Source organism: Telopea speciosissima, chromosome 1, assembly GCF_018873765.1.
Source record: "Telopea speciosissima isolate NSW1024214 ecotype Mountain lineage chromosome 1, Tspe_v1, whole genome shotgun sequence".
Classification (NCBI taxonomy): Eukaryota; Viridiplantae; Streptophyta; class Magnoliopsida; order Proteales; family Proteaceae; genus Telopea; species Telopea speciosissima.
Window position 1 is genome coordinate 24,813,573 of NC_057916.1, and position 22,810 is coordinate 24,836,382.

Here is a 22,810-nt window from a genome sequence, read left to right on the forward strand (position 1 = left end):
GATGTGTTTCCGGCGATAATCCGTTGAAAACGATGAAGAACAATGCTTGGAGAGTGGAAGAAAAGCAAAGAGAAGAAGAAATAAGAGCCTCTGCAGGTCTCGGTTGAAATATCGACTGAGACTTGCGAGATTCTATGTTTAAGTCCCAAGGTCACGTGAGCTTTTAGTGACTTTTGTCACATTTCGGCAATATTTCGGTCATAGGCCGAAATATCACAAAATTTCATCGAGTTTTGTTACTTTTCCATTTTGCCTATACATTTTGTCTTGGTCCACTCAAAATTCCCAAAATTTTCCGATATATCGCGAAATCTTGTACCATGGTGGTTTAAAGGTCACATACCTTGTCATAGCTTCACTGTCTGGAGAGCCCTCTACTGTTGCCTCCCCACCCAATCCTTTCTCCTTCACCGCCAGCTGCCTGTTTCCCCCTCCTGTGTCCTTTGTTTGAATGGTCTTGAGGACATCAACCACCTTTTCTTCTCTTGCCCCTTTGCCTCTTCTGTTTGGAAAAAATCTTTGGGATCTTGTTGGCCCCGCAGTAGAAGACCCTTACCCTTCTCTAGGGAGTGGCTTTGGATGGATATGATCTTCTCTAGAAGCAGTAGTTGTGATACTGCAGGTAAGCTTGCGTTTGGTGTTGTTATCTCCCACATCTGGATGGAGCAGAATCTTCGAAGATGGACCTCCAACTGTAGTTCTCTTGATATGATTTGGAAAGCCATCTTCTTTGTTAGCTCTAGGCTTCACATGTTGCCTCATGGTTCTCTTGTTGATTCCGCAAGGAACAGGCGTATTGTTGTCTCCTGGGGTTTACCTATTTCTCTTTTTTAGCCTCTTGACCCTTCTTCCTAGGGCCAGAGGTTTTGTATAGCTTCACCCCAAAATAAAAATAAAAATGGAATCAACTAGAAGTGTGATCCTTTACTAAAGATTGACAAGATGTGAAAAATAGAATAAAATAAAAAGGAAAAAGGATAAGATTTTATTTATAGAAAAGAGATAGGATAGGATTCGATTTATCTATAATTTTACAGAGTGCAAAAAATATTTGGGTTTATCTATAATTTTAGAGAGTGCAAAAATAGTTCTTATGCTGTCTTTGCCTTCTATTATATTGTTGTGATGCATTTTTTTGGAGGTTCTTTTTTCTTACTGTCCTTATACACTTGATGAATTGATGTAGAAGATTACTTGCAGATCAATGTGGAGAATAGACTGGACTCATGGCAAATCCCTAATATGAAAGAATTTCTTGGTCATTTAACTAACGCAATGCACTCCTCAGTTCCTGGATCTTTGGTTATATGGTGAATCTTCGAGATACAACCCATTCTCAGTTGAAACTGCTGCAACAGTGGCATTCTTTATGGCCCATGTTTACTCCCTTAATTGTTGGTGATGTAGGTATGACAGTGTTACCATAAATGGTCATCTTAAGTGGCAAGATAAATTGAACGAGTACAATAAGCCTTTTTTTGATTTATGTGATGGCATATTTGTAAATTATACCTGGAAGGTAATGTAGTCTGTTTTTTTTTTTTTTTTTTATTTGAAAGAAGAAAATGTGATTTCAACAAGTATTCTAGCATTAAATATCCCCCCATATTTTGCAGGCAAATTATCCAAAGCTTTCAGCAGCTGCTGCTGGTGAGAGGAAGTCTGATGTGTACATGGGTATTGATGTTTTTGGAAGGAATACATATGGTGGTGGACAATGGAATGTGAGAATGCATTTGAACCTCTGGATATATTTAGCTTTTATCCTTTAAAACACATGTATGATTGCCATTTATTTGTTACTTCAGTTTCAATATCAGATTCTCAATGAAAGGTGTTGTACTTTGTAAAATCTGTGGAGTTCTAAGCTTGGCTGCAGTCCTGCACAGACCATTGTAATGGTCTTCTAATTACATATTGGTGATGCATTGGACCTTTTGATCATTGAAAATTTGTAGAAGTTAAAAGACAAGGTTTAGGACTCAGAAGTCTAAGGGTCCCACTACCAATAATATTATTCATTGATTTTGGAACTTTTTTAGTATCAGTGCAGACATATGGAAAAGAATGGAGTGTTCTCTAGGTATGATCTTGAGAATAAGTACCAAATGAGTGAAAAGGAGGTTGTTTCTCTTAATTATATATTTTGTAGTCATATAGCATAATAACCGAGTTCCATATCAACACTCACTAAAAGAAAGAAAAGTAAACTAAAGTCCCATATGATGTAGTGAGGTTTTAAAATGTTAAATTGAAGGAAATATTGATTTTTTAATCAACATTTCTTCATAGAGTCAGGTTTATGCCTCAGATAAATAAATGTTGCCTTCAAAAGTCCAAGCCAAGGCTTAGGTCTCAAGGCTGATTTCGACTGGATCTGTTGCTTGCAGGCATCATAGTTGTCAAGTCCAGGTTTTTTCTTGGGTCCAAGGCGACAACACAGCTTGTTAACACTTAACAAGTTTGCGTTGATTTATATTTATTGCGTTTTTTGTTTTTTATGAATATGCTTATATTATATCCTATGTTTTGTTTATTATATATTGATTTTCTCATATTAGGCCATTACTATCATAATTATATTATATTGCATCGATATGACTTCTATGTTGCGTATAAACATAATTATATTAAATCATCATTGCTATATTACATTTATCATTAATGCATGCCTAGGGCGCTAATGAGGCATAAAACAGCCTACCTATCAGAGGCTGCCACATTGCCGACCTGACCTCAGTCCGAGAACCAAATTGGGCCGAGCAGGAAACCGGGCCGACCCCATCTCCGATAAGTCACCTGACAGAGCCAGACTCGCACAAGCTAGCTGGTGGCTGAGGCCGAGCTCTGAGCCGAGCTCATACAAGTCAGCCATATACTCCCGACCGGGCTTACTGCCGAGACAGACCTCTCGGGCCGACCTCCCAGGCCGAGGTGACGGCCAAGGCCGACCTATCAGGCCGCCCTCCTAAGCCGACCTCCGAGGCCGAGCCCTCCTCCACTGAAGCTGCCATAGCGCCCCACCGGGGATCTCCGGGCCACGTCAGCGCATCTCAAGAATCACGGGATAAGGATCGAGCCACGATCCCAGCGCAACACGGAATCGCACTCTACATGGATTCTTACCTTAATAAGAGCCCGACCCCGAAAATAGCTCTCCACTCCGCTCTACGGGAGAGAACCTTCAGAAAGAAGGACTCCTACCATACTAGGACTCTCCCAACCGCCTCATCTCATCCTCACTCTATAAATACCCAGGTATGGAGCACCATTCCTCATCTTGCTTTTACTACGCAGTTACGTTGTTGCAGTGGAGACCTGACTTGAGCATCAGAGAGTCCTAGGCCGGAGCCACATCGGCTCTCTTGTGCTCATCGCTTGGTTTTTGCAGGCTCATCCGTGGGCGAACCGGGCATCAGAGGTCTTCACCCGCAACAGATTTGGCGCCGTCTGTGGGAACAACATCAGCAAGCATCGTCGTTTCTACCAACTTCAAGAGCAACAATAATGGTGCACACGAGATCAGGGCAGCATGGCTCGACTTCCCGCAAGGATTTGAGCCACAACTCGTTGGCGGCGACGAGGAGATCATCGCTCTAAGCCTCGGGATCGGCCAGGGGATAAACGGGTATGACTCCCTCAGCAAATAATCGACAAGTTATCGACTAAGCGCAAATAATCGACAAGTTATCGACTTGCAGTGCAGATGCTCCACACTAACGAGATGCTGCGCACCTTCATGAACCAGATGGCCCGAGGCGCCCCCTCCAGCCCCAGTCCGCGCAGAGAGAAACTTACAGCAAAATGATGGCCGACGTAGGGCCGAGCCTAGCCGAGCCGCATCCTCACACCCGTCTCGCCAGAAGACTCCACCTCCGCGCCCTAGTAGAGGTGCTCGGCGGGATGAGCAAGAGCATCGCCGAAGCCCGGGAACAGGGCAGAAAATCGAACTAGCCGGCTCAGTAGTGAGGAGGTCGGTATTTTCTGGACGGCTAGGAGAGGACGGACAGCCGAGGAGAGTCTGAGAACAAAGGAAAGAGCTGAATGAAAGGCGCGTGGCGAGACAAGGAGAAGGATCTCGTCGTACCCCCCGGCATCAAAGCTTGCCTCCCCGAGAAGAACAGGGGAGCCCCCGTGGGTCCAACTTCCAGGAGGAAAGAAGAACAAGGAAGGATGGTGCGAACCGAGCTGACCAGAATGGCCGACCACAACGGGACGACCGACCCTACCGACCTCGGGCTGAAGAGCCGGTTGGCCAAGCACCTGAAACCGAGCTGGAGAGGCGGCTAGGAGACTTGGTGGAGCAAGTGGAGGGGTTGAAGAAACAAGCGACCCTGGACGCCTATTTGTTGGTCGGGCATTACCCATATCCTCCTGAGATCATGACCGCGCCGCTGCCGATCGGGTTCAAACCTCCCCCGTTCGACCGATATGACGGGACGACCGACCCGACGGATCACATTAACTACTTTAATGCGATGATGACCATGTACGGAGGAACCGAGATCGTTTCTTGTCGAGCCTTCCCTGCATCCCTCAGGGGCGCGACGACCTCATGGTTCTCCTGGTTGCCGCCGAACTCTATAACAAGCTTCGCTCAACTCTGTCGAGCCTTCGTCACGCGCTTCCAGAGTAGTATGAAAGAAAAGGCTGACAACGGTCAACCTCCTCAGTGTGAAGCAAAGGCCCGACGAGTCGATCCGAGCATTCGTCTCCCGCTTCAACAAGGAATCCTTAGACATCAAGGATTTGGATGAGGCCACGGCCCATACTGCTATGAGCAACGGGCTTGCCGACATGGACCTCATCAAGGACTTGGCCCGGAAGCCGACCAGAAACCTGGCCGAGCTCTTAGAGAGATGCAATGAATTTACAAATATGACCAAGGTCCTCCAGGCCCGGAAGGGAAACGAAGGCCGACCCGAGAAGAAAAGGCCGACAACAGACTACCGTAGGGAAGACAAACGGCCCAGGACGGATCGCCGAGCCGACAGGTCGGATCGAGCTCGGAGCCCCGATTATACCCCACTGAATACCTCGCGCAAGGAGATTTTGATGCAAATACAGGATGGTGGGTACATCCGCCGACCCCGACCGATGCAAGCGGGGTCATCTCGGAATCCCAACAAATATTGTCAATTCCACAAGGACACCGGTCACGACACCGAGGATTGTTATCAGCTGAAAAGAGAAATCGAAGAGCTGATAAAAGCGGGCCATTTGAAGTAATATGTCAAAGGAGGCCGAGAAGAGCGTGGGGGTCGGCGGCCTGAAGAGCGGGAGCAAAGAAGCGAAGAAGAGCCGAGCTGAGGCCCGAAAATAGGCGAGTCGAACGAGATGAAGATAAAATCCGAGCTGAGAAGAAAGAGGACGGGTTCGGGCCGAGCAGTGACAAGGGAGCTCCCATATACACTATCCTCGGAGGGCCCGGGCAAGAGACCACTCGAAAGGCTAAGGCAAACGCACGGTTCATCGGAGTTGCCGAGATGCCCACCAAGAAGCTCAAGCCAACGGCGACGATCTCCTTCACCGAGGCCGACCTTGAAGGTATAAGTTTACGTCATGATGATGCTTTAGTGGTGCAGGTAGAAATTACGAAGAGACCCGTCCACCGTGTATTGATCGATACCGGCGCATCTGTGGACCTTATGTCACTAGAAGCGTACCGACAATTTGGCTTCGACGACGAAGCGCTTAAGCCGGAAGGCACCTCACTACACGGGTTCTCGGGAGCTGCCGCGACCATCAGGGGCTCAATCGACCTGCTGGTCACGATTGGGCAAGCTCCATGCCAGGCGACGATCCAAGTCAAATTCATGGTAGTACGGTCGGTAGTGGCTTTCAACGCCATACTCGGCCGTCCTTCATTGACCGCTCTCCAAGCCATCATCTCCCCGACACACTTGAAGATGAAGTTCCCCACCGAGAACGGTGTCGGCGAGGTCCGAGGCGACCAGAAGAAGGCGCGGGAGTGCTACGCTACTTTTGTCAAGCAAAACAAAGGTAATGTCCGAGGAATGGCAATGTGCGTCGAACACCTACCCGAGGATCAGTGGGATGAGCTTATCGAAAGGAGAGGACGGCCCGTGGAAGACCTGACCCCATTTCATCTCAGCGAAGATGACCCAGCAAAGGTGATCCAGCTGGGATCATTACTGAATGAAGATCAAAGGAATCAGCTCGGAGCTTTCTTTAGGGCGAACGCCGATGTCTTTGCCTGGTCGGCTGCCGACATGACGGGCATACCCAGGCATATAGCTGAACACCGGCTCCACGTAGATCCAGGTCGAAAACCAATTCGGCAGAAGAGAAGGAACTACGCACTTGATCGACAAACCGCGATCAAAGAAGAGGTGGAGAAGTTGCGCTGATCAGGGTTCATCCGAGAAGAAAAATTCCCGACCTGGTTGGCTAACGTCGGCATGGTCCCCAAACCGAACGGGAAGTGGAGAATGTGTGTCGACTACACCGACCTTAACAAGGCTTGTCCAAAAGATGAGTACCCGTTACCTCGAATCGACCTCTTGATCGATGCCACGGCAGGTCACGAGATGCTGAGTTTCATGGACACGTATTCCGGCTACAACCAAATCATGATGCATGAGGAGGACGAGTCATACACGGCATTCCGAACTGACCAGGAAAATTTTTGCTACAAGGTCATGCCGTTCGGATTGAAAAACACCGGAGCGACATACCAGCGGCTCATGAACTATATATTCCGCGAGCAAATCGGAAGAAACATGGAAGTCTACGTGGACGACATGTTGGTGAAAAGTTTGAAGGCCGAACACCACTTGGCCGATCTGGAAGAAGCCTTTGGCGTATTGAGGAAGAACCAAATGAAGCTGAACCCCGCCAAGTGTGCATTCGGCGTGACCTCGGGAAAGTTCCTCGGCTTTATGGTCTCTGTCAGAGGCATCGAAGCCAATCCGGCAAAAATCAGAGCTAAAGCCCGCCAAGTGTACAGAGGCTAAACGGACGAGTGGCGGCATTAGCACGATTCATGTCGAGATCGGGCGACAAGCGCCTACCGCTTCTTTAAAGCCCTCAAGAATATCCGAAACCCAAAGGACTTTTCCGGCCTGGACAAATGCCAGGAAGCTTTTAAGAGTCAAGAAATGTTTGGAGAACCCGCCTCTTCTCAGCCGACCCGAACCAAAAGAGGAGCTTCAAGTTTACTTAGCTGCTACCCCTGTAGCGGTCAGCGCGGTATTGATTAGGGAAGAAAGTCGAACTCAAAGACCCATATACTACATCAGCCACGTTCTTGTTGATGTCGAGACAAGATACTCTGGGTTCGAGAAAGTAGCATTCGCTCTTGTTACGGCCGTAAGGAAACTAAGGCCATACTTCCAAGCTCATCCGATCGCGGTACTGACCGACCAGCCACTCAAGAAGATATTGCACAAACCCGACGTTTCGGGACGGCTGATCACCTGGGCGGTTGAGCTGAGTGAATACGATGTAAGCTATCGTCCGAGGACGGCGATAAAAGGACAAGTCCTTGCCGACTTCATTGCCGAATGCACAGGGCCCGACCTTGAAGTCGGGGAAGAATAGACAGTAGAAGAGGTCGGAACTACGGCCGACCCGACTTGGACCATGAATGTCGACGGCTCAAGCAACTCCGGAGGAAGCGGGGCCGGCCTGATACTGGTAAGCCCCGAAGGGTTTCTGATCCAATATGCCCTGAGGTTCAAGTTTCCCGCCTCGAACAACGAGGCCGAGTATGAAACCCTCCTAGCTGGACTTCGAGTTAGCAAAGCAATGGGCGTAAAGTGGTTGAAGGTACGAGGAGACTCCCAACTCGTGGTCAACCAGGTCAATGGAGACTATGAGGCGAAAGACGAAAGGATGATAGCTTACCTGAGCCGAGCACGAGATCTGATTTTCGAACTCGAGCACTTTGAGATGACTCGAATACCGAGAAAAGAGAATGCCGCGGCTGACTCCTTGTCTAGGTTGGCCAAGGCCGACCTCCAATATCTGAGCCGATCAGTATACATAGAAATCTTGGAGAAGCCCTCCTTACAACAAGAAAGCGTAAAACACATTGAAGAGGACGGGCCGACCTGGTTGGACCCCATTGTCAACTACTGAGAATGACTCGCTCCCGAGAACCGAGACGAAGCAAGAAAGGTCAATATCCGAGCCGCCAAGTATACCACGATCGACGGAGCGCTTACAAAGAGCAATCTCGGCCCCTCTTCTCCGATGCCTTAGGATCAAGGGAGCCGAGTATGCCTCGCCGAGGCGCACGAGGGAATACGCGGAGTCACATGGGCGGCCGAGCTTCGCATACAAGATACTTCGGCAAGGATTTTATCGCCAAGAATGTAAGAAGAGGCCATGAGGTATGTGAAGACGTGCGAGAAGGCCAATGCTTGCACCAATCCTAAGCCGACCAAAGAACAAAGCCGACCACGCCGAGCCCAATCCCTTTCGCTATGTGGGAATGGATATTCTCGGAGATTTCACCCCGACATCGGGAAACAGAAGTACGTGGTAGTGGCGATCGATTACTTCACCAAGTGGGTCAAGGCCGAGCCCCTTGCAACCATCACCGAGAAGAACATGGAGAAATTCTTCCGAGATAAGGTCATCTACCGATTCGGGCTACCGAAAGTGCTCATCACAGATAATGGCACATAATTCAACAACCCGGCCTTTCGAGAATTTTGCGAACACTTCTTTATTGACTTCCGACCCGTCTCAGTAGCTCATCCGCAAGCAAATGGACAAGTAGAAGTGTCCAACCGAACTTTACTAGCCGGCATTAAGAGAAAATTAGACGAGGCCAAAGGGAGATGGGTGGAAGAGCTCCCAAGTGTCCTATGGGCATATAGGACGACAGTAAGAACACCAACCGGGGAGAGTCCTTTTCGCCTCGCTTATGGGACCGAAGCCCTCACCCCGGTCAAAATTATGGCATCGCGTCCGAGCGCCAACTTCGATGAGAAGACCTGCGAAGATGGATCGAGAGCCAACCTGGACTTCTCGACGGTTCGAGAAAATGCCCTACTCCGAACACGGCATACCAACAGAGGACGGCGAAAGTACTACGACTCAAGAGTCAAAGAGCGGCACTTCCGTCAAGGGACCTGTCTCGTAAAACTCAACGCATCCCACCAAGGCAAGAAGGAAAGTTAGCACCAAATTGGGAAGGCCCATACATAGTCTCCAAGCAAATTCGCCCTGGCACGTATCGCTTGTAGACTCCGGGGGGCAAGAAGGTACCGAGACCTTGGAACTCGGAAAATTTGAAGAAGTTTTTTCAATAACTGAGCATGCTTGTATTCGGCTTAAGCCCCGACATTTGATTCAATTAAATAAAGTCAAAGTCTTTCTCCACCACTTAACGTATTTGCAAGCTCCTAAATCAAAGTCGTAAGACCGGTCCTCATGCACCGGCCGACCTCAAGACCGACCTCATAGTCGGCAACCAAGTCGTAAGACTACCGCCATGACTGGCCGACTCAAGACCAACCTCATAGTCGGCAACCAAGTCGTAAGACCACCTTATAGACTGGCCGACTCGAAGACCGACCCTCATAGGTCGGCAACTAAGTCGTAAGACCGGTCCTCATAGACCTGGCCGACCTTGAAGATCGACCCTCATAGGTCGGCAACCAAGTCGTAAGACCGGTCCTCATAGACCTGGCCGACCTCGAAGACCGACCCTCATAGGTCGGCAGCAAGGTCGTAAGACCGGTCCTCATAGACATGGCCGACCTCTCAAAAGCAAACCCCCCCTTTGGCCGAGCCTAACAAAGTTTGAAACTAAGCTAAGGCATTACGCTCTGCCAGGAAGGCTAATCGGCCACGCGTCCGCTTATATTATAGCCTGTCCAATAGGACCGATGGGAATGACAAATTAACCAACCAAAGCAAGGATCACATTGACCTCGGGCATGGCATGGCCGAGCCGCCGACCACGCGAAGCATGGGTAAAAAAGAGACAAGTTCCTAAGCTTGGCTAGCGGAACGACTTGGCAGTTCGGCCACAACCTCAAATAGAACAACGTACACAAGGAAGAGAAGGTTAAGAGTGCTGAGCTAAAACACTTGGACAAATTCTGACAAAAATAGATTTTTTCATTCATTATAAGCCGACTGCTCGGCATGGTTACAAGATGGGCAATTCGGCCCAAAAAACAAAAAAAATAAAAAAAAAACAACAAAAATTTACATCTCAATCTCCTCGGCGTTGGACTTGGAGGCGACCTTGGCGGTATCCACGGCGGTAGGCTCGGCAAGTGGGTCTTGGGGTTTAGCGTCAAGAGGGAAGACGTCGGCCTGTGGAGGTTCCTCGAGGGGCAGAGCCTGGGTGACCTCGGCTCCCTCATCTCCCAACTCCCCGGCAAAGGTAGTCGCGTCGTCATCAAAACGTGAGAGATTGAGCTCGGGATAAACCGCCTTGATCTCAGCCAAGAGATCAGCCCGGCCTGCCTCAAAGCCTTCGGCGAAGGGAGGCTTCCTGATCTCGTGGCACACATCAGCGTACTCCTTCGATTGGAGATAGTCGCTGATCGCCTCTTCCCGAGCCATAGCCAGGTCCTCCTTGGCCTTCTCCCTCGTCTCGGCAAGCTGAACCTGTAGAGCCCGGACCTTCTCTTTCTGCCTGATCACCTCGGCCTGAGAGCTCTCCACTTCGGCCTCGGCGGCAGTAAGCCTCTCTTGGGTCTCCTGACGCCTCTGAACGGCATCCTGGGCATCCTGGTAGGCCTTCTTGCACTGGACGCCCAAGGAGTGGTTCTCGGTCAGGAGCCGCTCAAAGCGAAGCATGGTCTCCACTGCCTTGGTGAAGCACTACAAAAAAGCATGAGAATAAAAGTTAGGATAGACTACACAGGTCGGACCTAATCACAAGAGCCGACCAGGAAACTCACCATGTTGAAATCCTGAAACAGCGTGGAGAGGAGCTCAGGGTCAGACAGCGCCTCAAGCTTCTCCCTGTCGGTGACGACAATGAGCTGCGTCGGCCATTCCTTGGCATGTGCGGCCGACGTCAATGCCGAGTCCCCTGGGAAGAGGCGCCAGGTCGGCCTCACAGGAATGTTGCTTGCCGAGGCCCTCCCCAAGACATATCGGGAAATGTTAGGGGGTGAAGCCACTGGCGGAAGGCCACCACTCGTCAGATTGACCGAGAGCTTCTGACGCTTGGTGTCTTTCGGCGGGCTCCTCTCGCCTTTTCGGCCTTTCCCTTTCCTCGGAGACCCCGCTGGGCCCGTACTCTTCTCGGCCTCAAGGCCGACCACAGCGTCTGACGGGCCCGGCATCATGGCCTTGCCCTTGGGGGCCTTGGAGGACTCGCCCCGGGACTTTTTCTCTGTATTTTTCTTCCTTCGGTCCGCAAGGGTCTCGGCCCTTAGCTGAGCTGTATCCATAGGGGGAATGTGGCCGACCACTGCAAGAGAAACCGAGAACATAAAAAATGAGTCGAAAAAGAAAAGAAGACTAAGTAAAAGGGTCAACTCGGACAACAGAGACGGGCTCGGCTCGGGCTCCTACCAGGGGTCATATGCCACCTCTAAAGAAACCCCTCGTCCTGAAGCTGGAGGACATCGAAGGGCGGACGCTGGAGGATCAGGTCAAGCGAGGTCATCTCGTTCTCGGTCAGGGGTAGTACCCTGTTGACATAATTCAAATGGATCTCCTTCCACTCGGCTCGGAAAGGGCTGTTCGGGATCGAAGCAAAGAAGAAGGGGCTTCCATCGCTTATCAGCTCGGCGTGCGTCAAAAAACTCGTGGGTCGCCCAGGGACGCACTCTTCCCGGATCGGCGGTTGAAATAATACCACCCCTTTTCTGGAGACTTCTTCAAGAAGAAGAGCCAAGAGAAGAGCGCCACGTTTGCACCTTGGCCCAACTCACAAAATAAGGCGTAGAAGCCGTACACGGCCAGCCAGGAGTTCGGCACCAGCTGACCCGGGGACAAATGGAAGTGGTCCAAGATTTGGTCCACCAGGCCGAGGACGGGGAGCCTGAACGCATACTGAAGGGCAGCTCGTACAAAGCCACCTCGCCGGGCCTGATGTAGCAGGCCATCTCCCCTGGGTTAGGAGCTTGGAGCTGGATGTCCTCGGGGATGGCATAGGTCGTCCTCAGATAGTCGAGGTCGGCATCCGTGATCGTGCTCGGAACGGTGCCAGCACTCCCTTCTTCGAGCTCAGGGGCGTCAGCGGACGAGTTGACCGAGCCAACCCCCACTTCGGACGAATCTCCCTCACTTGACTCCTCATCGGATGAGGACGACCCAGAGTTCTCGGCTCGGTCCGTGGCAATTGGCTCGGCCGCGTGGTAGAACTCCAGGAGCAACGGAGGTTCGGCCACCTCAGCCTGACGAGGCTCTACTACATCGGGCTCATCCGAAGTCGAGCCCAACAAGTCTATGGTGGGAGAACGAGCAGGGAGCTCTCGGCTCGGACTAGCGCCCTCTGCCGCCCCGGCGAACAGCTCGCCACGAGACTACTACCAATCGACATACTCAAGGGAGAAGACTTACATCGTCAAGAAGAGCGAGGTGAGCCGAGCGGACGAAGCAAAGGCCGAGCCGATCACGAACCAAGAAACACCGAGCGCTACTGAGCCAAGAATCCGAGCTTGCCGAAGAGTCAATAACTTAGAGCAGTGAAGAATGAATAGTTAGGAGTCGCCTATTTATAATTCTTGGGTTGAACTAATCCAACGACCGAGCAGAGCTCAGCATAATTCAACGGCCCAGATCAAAGGACGTTTCGAATTCCCGAGCCTACCATAATGACTCTGCTGACGTGGCATTGACACCCAACCGTCAGACCGTGCAACGTCAAATCCGCGGCAAAAAAATAAGCTCGGCGCGACCTCAAAAATCTTCCAGGCAAACAGGCCAGGAAACTTCACTCATCAGTGCCGAGCCGACCCCTGATGAGTGGGGGGGGCCTGTGATGAGGCATAAAACAGCCTACCTATCAGAGGCTGCCACATTGCCGACCTGACCTCAGTCCGAGAACCAAATTGGGCCGAGCAGGAAACCGGGCCTACCCCATCTCCGATAAGTCACCTGACAGAGCCAGACTCGCACAAGCTAGCCGGTGGCTGAGGCCGAGCTCTGAGCCGAGCTCATACAGGTCAGCCATATACTCCCGGCCGGGCTTACTGCTGAGACAGACCTCTCGGGCCAACCTCCCAGGCCGAGGTGACGGCCAAGGCCGACCTCCCAGGCTGAGGTGACGGCCAAGACCGACCTATCAGCCGCCTCCTAAGGCATTCTCCGAGGCCGAGCCCTCCTCCACCAAGTCGCCATAGCGCCCCACCGGGGATCTCCGGCCACGTCCGCATCTCGAGAATCACGGGATAAGGATCGAGCCACAATCCCAGCGCAACACGGAATCGCACTCTACATGGACTCTTACCTTAATAAGAGCCCGACCCCGAAAATAGCTCTCCACTCCGCTCTACGCGAGAGAACCTTCCGAAAGAAGGACTCCTACCATACTAGGACTCTCCCAACCGCCTCATCTCATCCTCACTCTATAAATACCCAGGTATGGAGCACCATTTCTCATCTTGCTTTTACTACGCAGTTACGCTGTTGCAGTGGAGACCTGACTTGAGCATCGGAGAGTCCTAGGCCGGAGCCACACCGGCTCTCTTGTGCTCATCGCTTGGTTTTTGCAGGCTCATCCGTGGGCGAACTGGGCATCGGAGGTTTTCACCCGCAACAGGCGCCTAAAAATGTGGGAAGATCTGGATTGTGCTGCTTGGTGACGTCTCCTATTGTGGACATAAGGAGCAATTTTGTCGCCATTCTGGACCATCTGTAAGATAGGGCCAACTAGATTGTACACGTGTCCAGTTCTCTTGTGCATATCAACCATATGGGCCACCATCCATTGGACCATTTATAATACCCATTATCAACGTTCAGATTCTTAAATAAAAATTGCAACGAAGAAAGATTTATTTTGCCATCGGGTGGCACATTTCGGCTGCCAACTGGAAGATTCATGAGTAGCTAAGTGATCCAGGGGTCCAAAGGAGTTAACTTGTAAAGGACGTGGAAGTTAGAATAATAGAATACTAGTTTGGGTATCTAACAAACAAGTATTGGCTGAGAGAGTACACCAAGAAAGGCTCATATTATTATTTCTTAAAATGGAAAATGAAAGACTGGCTAAGGTTGATGTTCGCTACTGTTTCACCTGAAAGCTCGAACTATTAGGGAAGGGCAACGTCAATGCATATATCAACACTCTCTTGCACGTGCTGGCCAAGATCCCATGGTCCTTGTACATGGAGCTAACATGACATTTCCTTCGCGTGGCACCGAGGGAGAAGAAATGTCGGGAAAACTCTTCCAATGCACTTCCCAGGAGTTGAACACTTGACCTCCCTGCTCTGATACCATGTTTGCTACTGGTTCACCTAAAAGCTCGAACTATAAGGGAAGGGCAGCGTCAATACATCAACAATAGACAATCCTCACAGTTTACCTATTGGTGATGGGTGACTGTTGCTTCTGCAACCAAAGTGCTTTGTTTAAATTTTGCCTCTTAACATTACTCAAGTGTCCTTCAGGAGGCTTTTCTTTTACTCTTGGGGTGGGTGAGGGACTTTTATGACGTGTAATAGATCAATTTTTTATTTGTTTTCCCCATTTTTAGGTTTCAAACTTTTAGTTTCCCTTTCAAGGAGAGTTTTTGCAATTGGAATGACTCTTTATTTTTCTGCATCAGAGCAAAGTTGCACTCGATGTACTAAAGAAGGATGGCGATGGTGTCTCAGCTGCCATATTTGCTCCTGGATGGGTCTACGAAACGAAGCAATTGCCTGACTTTCAAACTGCACAAAGCCGGTAATGTACCTCTTTTTTAATTTTGCAAAATTTTACCAATTGGTAAAAGTTTATTGTTATGTTTCAGTTGGTTCACAGTTGTTTTTTTCTTTCTATTTTTTTTGTTGTGTCAGTGAAATTTATTAAGAAGAATACTATCAAGCATAGTTATGACCGCCTAGGCATTCAGGCAGATTTTTGGGGTTTGGGCGGTTGTCACCTTTGTGGTATCGAACACCTTGGCCCTTATTTATGCCAAATATTTACTTAAGATATTATTCGTAAATAAGCAAATACCCCCTATTTGAATCCAATAAAAATAGTTAAAAAATAAAATTCCAAAAGGATAAAAATTCAACCCCCCTGTTCAAGAACAAAAACTGGAATTTAGGCAGTAGGTGAAATTTTCAACTTTCTAATGATGGGGTTTTTCTCAAATCTAAAAATTCCATAAATCTTAATATGGTAAAACATTGCTAAAATTCAAAAGAGTGGTAAAATATTCATTTGTTCTGATATCTAAAAAAAATATTTTCATTTAGAGCGATTTTAACAACATTCAAGCACACCAGATAAGGTTTGATGGGAGAATAACTCTTTCAATATAAATCAGATTTAAGCAATCTTGCATTTGTTGGAAAGCTGGTTTTGTGCCCTACATAATACAAAAGTCTCATGTAAAAATAAAATCATTTGACCAGTCAAACTTCTTAGAGAGCACGAACATTTCTCTAAATCGAGAGCAATTTAATTAGTTATAGATAAGATCATATTTTCTAAGAACATTATAAACCAAATGTGAGGCTAGATATTCCATGACAATGACCAATTCCAAAAACAGTATAAACCGACTGTATGTTTTGATTGTTTCAAACTTCCAATAGCTTGCTTCTTTAGTTTTGTTGTCTTCTAGTTCTATGTTGATTTTTGATGACTTCTTGTGGCTTAATATTGAGTATTGATGACTTGATGTGACTTAATGTTGATTTTTGATGACTTGATGGCTTAATGTTCATTTTTGATGACTTGATGTGGCTTAAGGTTTATTTTTAATGACTTGATGTGGCTTAATGTTGATTTTTGATGATATAAGGTATATATTGTAACATACTAAATAATGTTAGAAAAGAGGGGAAATAAATAATGACACTTGGGTGCCTTGGTCGCCCTGGCACCGCCTAGGCGGGTGCCTTGTCGCCTAAGCGCTTAGGCACCCCTCCATCGTCTTGGATCGCCTTGGCGCCTTGACGCCTTGACAACTATGCTATCAATACCCTAAATAAAGAGTTTTCCAGTCTCTTCTAATAGCTGAAATTGTCATATTTGTGAACTCTTTGCATGTAGAAGCACCCCATAATGATCTTTCCAAATATCTTCTGTTGGCCTTGAAGAATGTGTATACACCCCTAATGAGCTCGATTATTTCCTCTCTTTTTTTTCTTTTTTTTTTAAAATCTTTGTGGACTACTTGATTGCACCTGGCATTAGGCTGCATTAGGCTCCATACTTTGTTCACAAGTGCCACCAAGGCAATCACTTTTTTCCAATTTTGTTAAATATCCTTCAATGTTACAAACATAAAACATAGGGGTTCCCAGATTTTAGCTAACCACACCTTGTTTACTAGGCACTATGTGGTCTTAAGCAGTCCCCAAAGGCATGGTTTCAGCGGTTCAGCCAGGCTATCCTGAAGAATGGGTATTCCTAGAGTTTAGCTAACCACACTTTATTTACTAGGCGAGGCAATGGCACCATTACAACCCTAATTGTCTATGTTGATTAACGTTGTAGTGACTGGAGATGACGGGGCTGAGATAGCTAGGTTGAAGACCTATCTGGCCCAACAGTTTGAAATCAAAGGTTTGGGACCCTTGAAGTATTTCTTGGGAATTGAAGTGTCAAGGTCCAAGAGGTGAATCAACATATGTCTGAGGAAGTTTGTTCTAGATTTGTTGAAAGAGACAGGGATGTTGAGCTACAAACCAACAAGTTCTCCTATTGAGCAGAATCATAAGCTAGGAGAAGATTGTGGTCCCTCTCTTGTTAAAGCAGGGAAGTACCAGAGGCTAGTGGTGAAGCTCATTTGACGCCTGTCCAGTGCAGGAAGGTCAAGGAAGTTGGTGACCTGATGATAGGGGAGTCGGCGACCGAAGCCCCAGTGAACGGCGGCCGTAACTTATTTGTCTATGACTTGCCCAAATATTTCTTAGATAGTGGGAGTGGTGAGCCAGTTTATGCATGCTCCTAAGAGTGGGCACTTGGATGTTGTATACCGCATTCTTATATACTTGAAGTCCTCTCCAGGGAAAGGACTATTGTATGCCATGCACAACCACTTCAAGATAGAAGGTTTCACAGATTCTGATTGGGCTGGATCCATTTCAGACAGACGGTCTACATCTGGCTGTTGCACATTTGTAGGTGGTAATTTGGTCATATGGAGAAGCAAAAAAACAGCCCGTTGTAGCTAGATCCAGTGCAAAGGTAGAATTCAGGGGCAATGTCTCATGGAGTTTGTGAACTCATATGGTTGAGACGATTGGTCCAGGAGTTGCGGTTTGATATTGAAGGACCTATGCGGCTCTATTGTGATAACAAGGGAGCTATGAGCATTGCTCACAATCCGGTGCAACATGACAAAACAAAGCATATAGCAGTGGACTGACACTTTATCAAGGAGAAGATAGGCACTAGCTGCATTGCACTCCTTTCGTGAAGATAGGTGATCAATTGGCAGACATCATCACCAAAGGACTCACATCTCACCAGTTCGATACCCTATTATGCAAGCTGAGAGTGCATGATATTTATTCTCCAGCTTGAGAGGGAGTGTTAGAGTTTATGTAATAAGGGTACTTTGGGAACTAGTTTGTTGTCTAGTTGTTTTATATTGTATTTTATCTTTTTTACCTTTTACTTCTCTAGGGAGGTGTATGTAATTCTTTTCATCTTATTATTGAAGTAATATTGGTGTGGTAGAGACTAGTCTCTCACACACAGCATTCCACCGTCTTCCCTCTTCTTCTCTAGCCTTCTACTTTCATCCTTCTCCTTTTTCTTGTACATTCTTTAACTTCCAACACCTCGGTGAGGCTGTGAGTCTTGCACGATAAGATGCCAGGACCTGGATGTGTCAGACAGGCTGTGGGGCCTCGAGAAGGCCTAAGGTGAGTTGCGAAGAAGAAAAAAAAATTGGGCCTTGCGCCCTTGGTGGTGTACGGTACGAAGGGCAGGAGCCCTTAGTGGGAAGGAACAAAGTGAGGGCGTGGGGCCATGATGTGGTCAGTGGTAAATGGAGGCTGCACGACCTTAGGAGATCATGCTCAGCCTTGGAGGCCTAAGCCTTGAAAGTGTAGGGCTGTCCTGTAGCAAAAAAATAAAAAATACCCAAAGTATTGGGCTTTGATACCAAGTTGAGAAGAAGAGAGGTTGAGGAAATGTGTATAGGGAAGGAGCTCTGCCGAAAATCCCAGCCAATTCTGATGGTGTGATTGAGAGATATATAGGTTGATCCCAAAATAGAAGGTTAAGGTGCAGGCGAGATCCAGCCAGTGGAATGGAGTGAAAGTGAGATCGAGTGGAGTGGATGGTGGGATGGTATGGTGTTAAAAAACCCAGCAGGGTTTGATGGAGAGATAAGGAGTTATCACACTCAGAAGTTGCAGCAGCCAGACTGGATCGCAGGAGCAGAAAGGGACCTGCAGTGGTGGCCCTCGATTCTTCTTCTGGTGGTGATCAGCAGCAGCAATCAATTGATTGAATGGTGGAACTCTTCTGATCTTCAGCTGCAATAAAATCACAGAACACAGCAGCACAGCAGAAGTAAGCTCGATTGGATGCAGGAGGGAGTTGGAAGAAAGGAATAGGAAAATAGAAGGTATAGGGATAAGAGGATTTAGCTCTCCCAGCAATGCTCCTGCAGCCCTTCAAGTTAACACTCAACTTGAGAAAGAAAGCTCACTTGCAACAAAGCAAAGTAAATTTTATTCATCTTCATAAATCGTGGGGAGGCTTCTACAGCCTTTACATAATATGTAGAGGGCTATGCTTCCACCTCAAGTTACAAGAAAAAATAGAAACTACAAAACTGAAAATTAGAAACTAAACTTGAAAATATAAACTAAGAAAATAGTAACTAGGTTTGACTCAAAAATAGAAACTAGATATAATCTTGAAGTCTTCAAAAGAATCTTCTAAATCTCCACCCGATGCATTGCTTCTTGTGGGCCCCATCTTGAGTGTTGAGTGATGCTGCCGGCTCCTTTAATTGGTGGTCCCCATCTTAGAATAAAGCTCCATTGATTCTAACCAGCAGCCTTTAAATACTTTAGACTCAAAGAGACAAATATACCCTTCACTTTAAAACTTGAATCTCTAATAAATAAAAGACTATTCTGCCTCCACAATCTTCTAGTAATATTCACAATAAGGGGCTGTGACACTGTTCACGTGAACAGTAATGTGAACAGTGCTTTGGCCTCTTCTTCTCCAGGTTTTGATCTACATCATCATGTGTCTGATACCATCCTCATTTCATGATATACTCTATTCATCACATTGTAGTTTGGACCCACAACAAATAAAGACCACTACTTGGTGTTCTTACATGAACTCTTGGTTACATCAATTTTGGTGTTAAGAGTTTGATCATCTTTTGTTCCCTATGGTGTTGTTAATGTTTTTCATTTTCCTATCAGTATGTCAACTGTCTAGCCTTTTGGTCTATCTTTATTTATGATTATCTCTTAGGCTTGATAAATTGTTTGACTACCTTCTCCATTGTGTTTGACTTCGCAGTTGGTGGGACCTTATTGAGCAATCATGGGGAATACTTCAATTCTACCCAAAGGTTCTACCATTCTACTCCAATTTTGATCAGGTAACTGATTCCCTTCTTGTCACTGTTTGTATTATTATACAGTTTCTCAGTAACAAAACTTCTCACAGCCACAGAACCATATAAGAGGGAGTTGTTAGCATGCGGTAGAGAGAGAGAGAGAAACTTTTAAGATTTCCATTTTCAGATGATCCTTATTTTCCCCGTAAAAAGGGAATTATTCTCTTTGGGATTTCTATCAAGGATGACTCTGAGTGTCTGTGTGTGTGTTCTCTTCTTCCCCTCCTCTTAACAAAGGAAAACAGAGAATCATTCTAGGATTTAAAGAATAAGGAAAACACCACGAGTGAAAGAAAATGAATAGTGGCGCATGTACAATACCAGTGAATAGTATCAAGGATGGTAACTGTGAACAGTAGGAGATACAGAAAATGGAAGGATTTGGTCATCTGAACAGAACTTCTCCAAAGTGGGGAAAAAGGAGGAAAAAACAAAATAATGAGGAATGAGTCAGCTATTGGTCAATCTATGAACATCTTTCTTTGTCTTTGTTTCTGGTCAGGGTCATGGTTGCCATTTCTCTGTCGAAGGAACGCAAGTAGGAGATGATCCTTGGTATAACATTTCTTGTCAAAGCTTTCAGGTATCTAGCTGATAGTTCTCTTATTTCTCTATCACATCTTAATGTGACATGAAACCATACCTTCATTTATATATATGTGGCATTTGTATTTGTAGATCTATTTATTTTCTGAATCTCTGAGACTAGTGAAACTGTACCTTGTTGTTTTATTGAAATATACTATTGTCGTTTGCAATGAGTTTCCTAACTATGTTATTAAAGATGCTGACATCCTGAAAATCACTAAGCTCCATTAATAGACACACAGACTTTAAAGTTTATCCAATTTTCCAATATGAATCTGAAAGTATGAAACATTCAACATATGTAATGTAGTACTGTATTTGTAGACTCAAAACAGTACCAATTAACAAGATCTTTTATCAAAGAATAAGTTCTGGTTAGGGAGATTTTAAATAGCAGCAAATCAAAAGGTCAGATTAGGCTAAAACTCAAATCGAGTTGCCTATTCAGATGATGGAATACGTGCTGAAAGTTTCAGATGTGATCCACAGGTTGGATCAGCAAGTATGGACCAATCCTACTAGTACTAGGAGAAAGGCAATTTTGTAAATTGGCCAATCGAAATATAGATCAGAGAACAGAATGATATTGGGTATTTTAATTCTTATAGGGTATAAAAATTGCTCAAAACAGATCAGTAATAACAGTTAATCAAATCAGTACTCAGATGCACATAACGGTAGGTAAGACAATTAAGGGCAGAATAGAGATTTCAAAATATGTCCAGATCAGCTGGTCTGATCTGGGCCAAACTCTGGTTGAGTTCTTCTTAAGGAAGAAGAACAACTGATCATAAATTGAAGAGATTCTAATGGTTGGATTCTCCTAATCAGAATTCATGCAAAAAAAGTCTTGCATATGAATTTCAACTAGAGCAGAATTTACTAGAAGATGAATTGCAGAAAATAACCAGAACTTGAACTTACTTGTTAATGGAGGGAAGAAGGATGGAAGAATAGTATTGAGATAGAGAAACGCCCGGGCTTTACATTGCAAGGTGGTTGGATGGATCAAACACAAGGTTTCTTTGATCAGACACAAGGAGTTCTTAGCAGCGGGGTTTTTCTTAAAATCGTGGGTGAGCTAATGAGCCTCCCGCACATTGCTTTTATTGACAAAAAAAACTAGAATTGGAGTTGGAGTTGGGAGTGGGCTTGGTCGATTCCTAGCCAAATCCGCTTCACAAAAACCTAGTCAAACTTAAAGTCCTAACATGCCTATAACTTCAAGTGTGATGTGGACTCTATGACAATAAAATAAATAAAGACAATAATTAAGACAACTTCAATTGAAGCACCATTGAACCATGGTTCAATTGGACTGAACCAAAACAACTTAACATAAAATAAACTGTGTTAAAAGCAAAATTAAGAGACACTACTAGGCCATGTTAAGCTGCCCTCTTGGACCTCCTGCGATAGACCTTCAAGTTTGCATCAATATGTGTCCAAATACACACATAACCATTTGATCTTCATGCACTTACAGGTAAGTGCCTGTAACCCAATTTGTCCGTATCATGTCATTGAGGTATGTCAACTGTTACTGGGATGGTCGTTAGCAGGGTTATCAATAATTTGAGCTTCATTGATTTTCATGAGCTTACCTCACATTAGTCGAGTCAAGCATGAGGCTTATACTTCAAAACTTATTCCTTGCTTTCTGGGCTAGTGGTCTTTGAAAACAACAACATAATGTATCACATTGTAGAAATGCTTTAATTTGCTATATTGCTCCTAAATCCTGCTATCAGCTGCAATTATAAGCATTTGGTAGTTTTAGTTAGCATGTGTTCTATTGCCTCTGAAACTGTATACACAAGAATCTGTGAAGCTGTTGATAATGCTCAAGTGACTTTTCCATTACCTAAAGCTCAAACTTTCTAAATCATTTATTTATTAATTGTTTGCAGCCCGTCCTTGACAATAATGTGGATTCTACACTGAACACATTACAGGTCCTTGTCAAGTAAGATGTTTTTGCCCATTGATATCCTTCTTATTATGATATTTACCTACTTATCATACTTCCAACTCAATGATTCTCATGTCAAAATTATATGGGATCTATTCTTGTGGTAAAACTGATAAACAAGCCAATGAAATTATGCTTCAGAAATATTTTTTAGTTTGTTGTATGAAACTTACTCCACCTGGATGTATCCTAACAGCTGACATGCACCTTTTCCTGAACTTTAGCCTCTTCACCTTTTAGCCTTCCTACCTTGTGCCTTAAATTGGATGGTCAAAATCTGTTACATTTTTAACCCTCAACCATGCCTCACCCATGAGATGGCTTACTTACTGAAAATGTCAGGAGTGCTGACTGTTGAGGCAGGTAGTAAACTTCATGCATGGTTTGTGAGATTAGGAAGAAATGCATTTCTTTTCTATAGTTAGAAGCATAATCAATAAGCTCATGTTGATTAATCTACCTTTTATTGAAAACTCTCTGATGAAATTATGGGGATAATGGCTTGTGTTTTTGAGATCACCGCCCTACTTTATTTA

At 46.1% G+C, this 22,810-nt stretch overlaps 1 protein-coding gene across 3 annotated transcripts in view; it reads left to right on the plus strand.

Moving 5' to 3' along the window:
• The window catches only part of LOC122667817 (cytosolic endo-beta-N-acetylglucosaminidase 1-like), a 47,539-nt gene that overhangs the window by 10,523 nt on the left and 14,206 nt on the right, over nt 1-22,810 (plus strand). For 2 of the 3 annotated variants that reach the window (XM_043864262.1, XM_043864269.1), the window contains 7 exons: nt 1,201-1,310; nt 1,408-1,519; nt 1,617-1,724; nt 14,720-14,838; nt 19,615-19,696; nt 20,217-20,297; nt 22,213-22,268. In XM_043864262.1, the coding sequence (XP_043720197.1) occupies nt 1,201-1,310; nt 1,408-1,519; nt 1,617-1,724; nt 14,720-14,838; nt 19,615-19,696; nt 20,217-20,297; nt 22,213-22,268 (668 nt within the window). The remainder of the gene's footprint in view (nt 1-1,200; nt 1,311-1,407; nt 1,520-1,616; nt 1,725-14,719; nt 14,839-19,614; nt 19,697-20,216; nt 20,298-22,212; nt 22,269-22,810) is intronic. The other variant, XM_043864277.1, reaches the window with a different exon arrangement.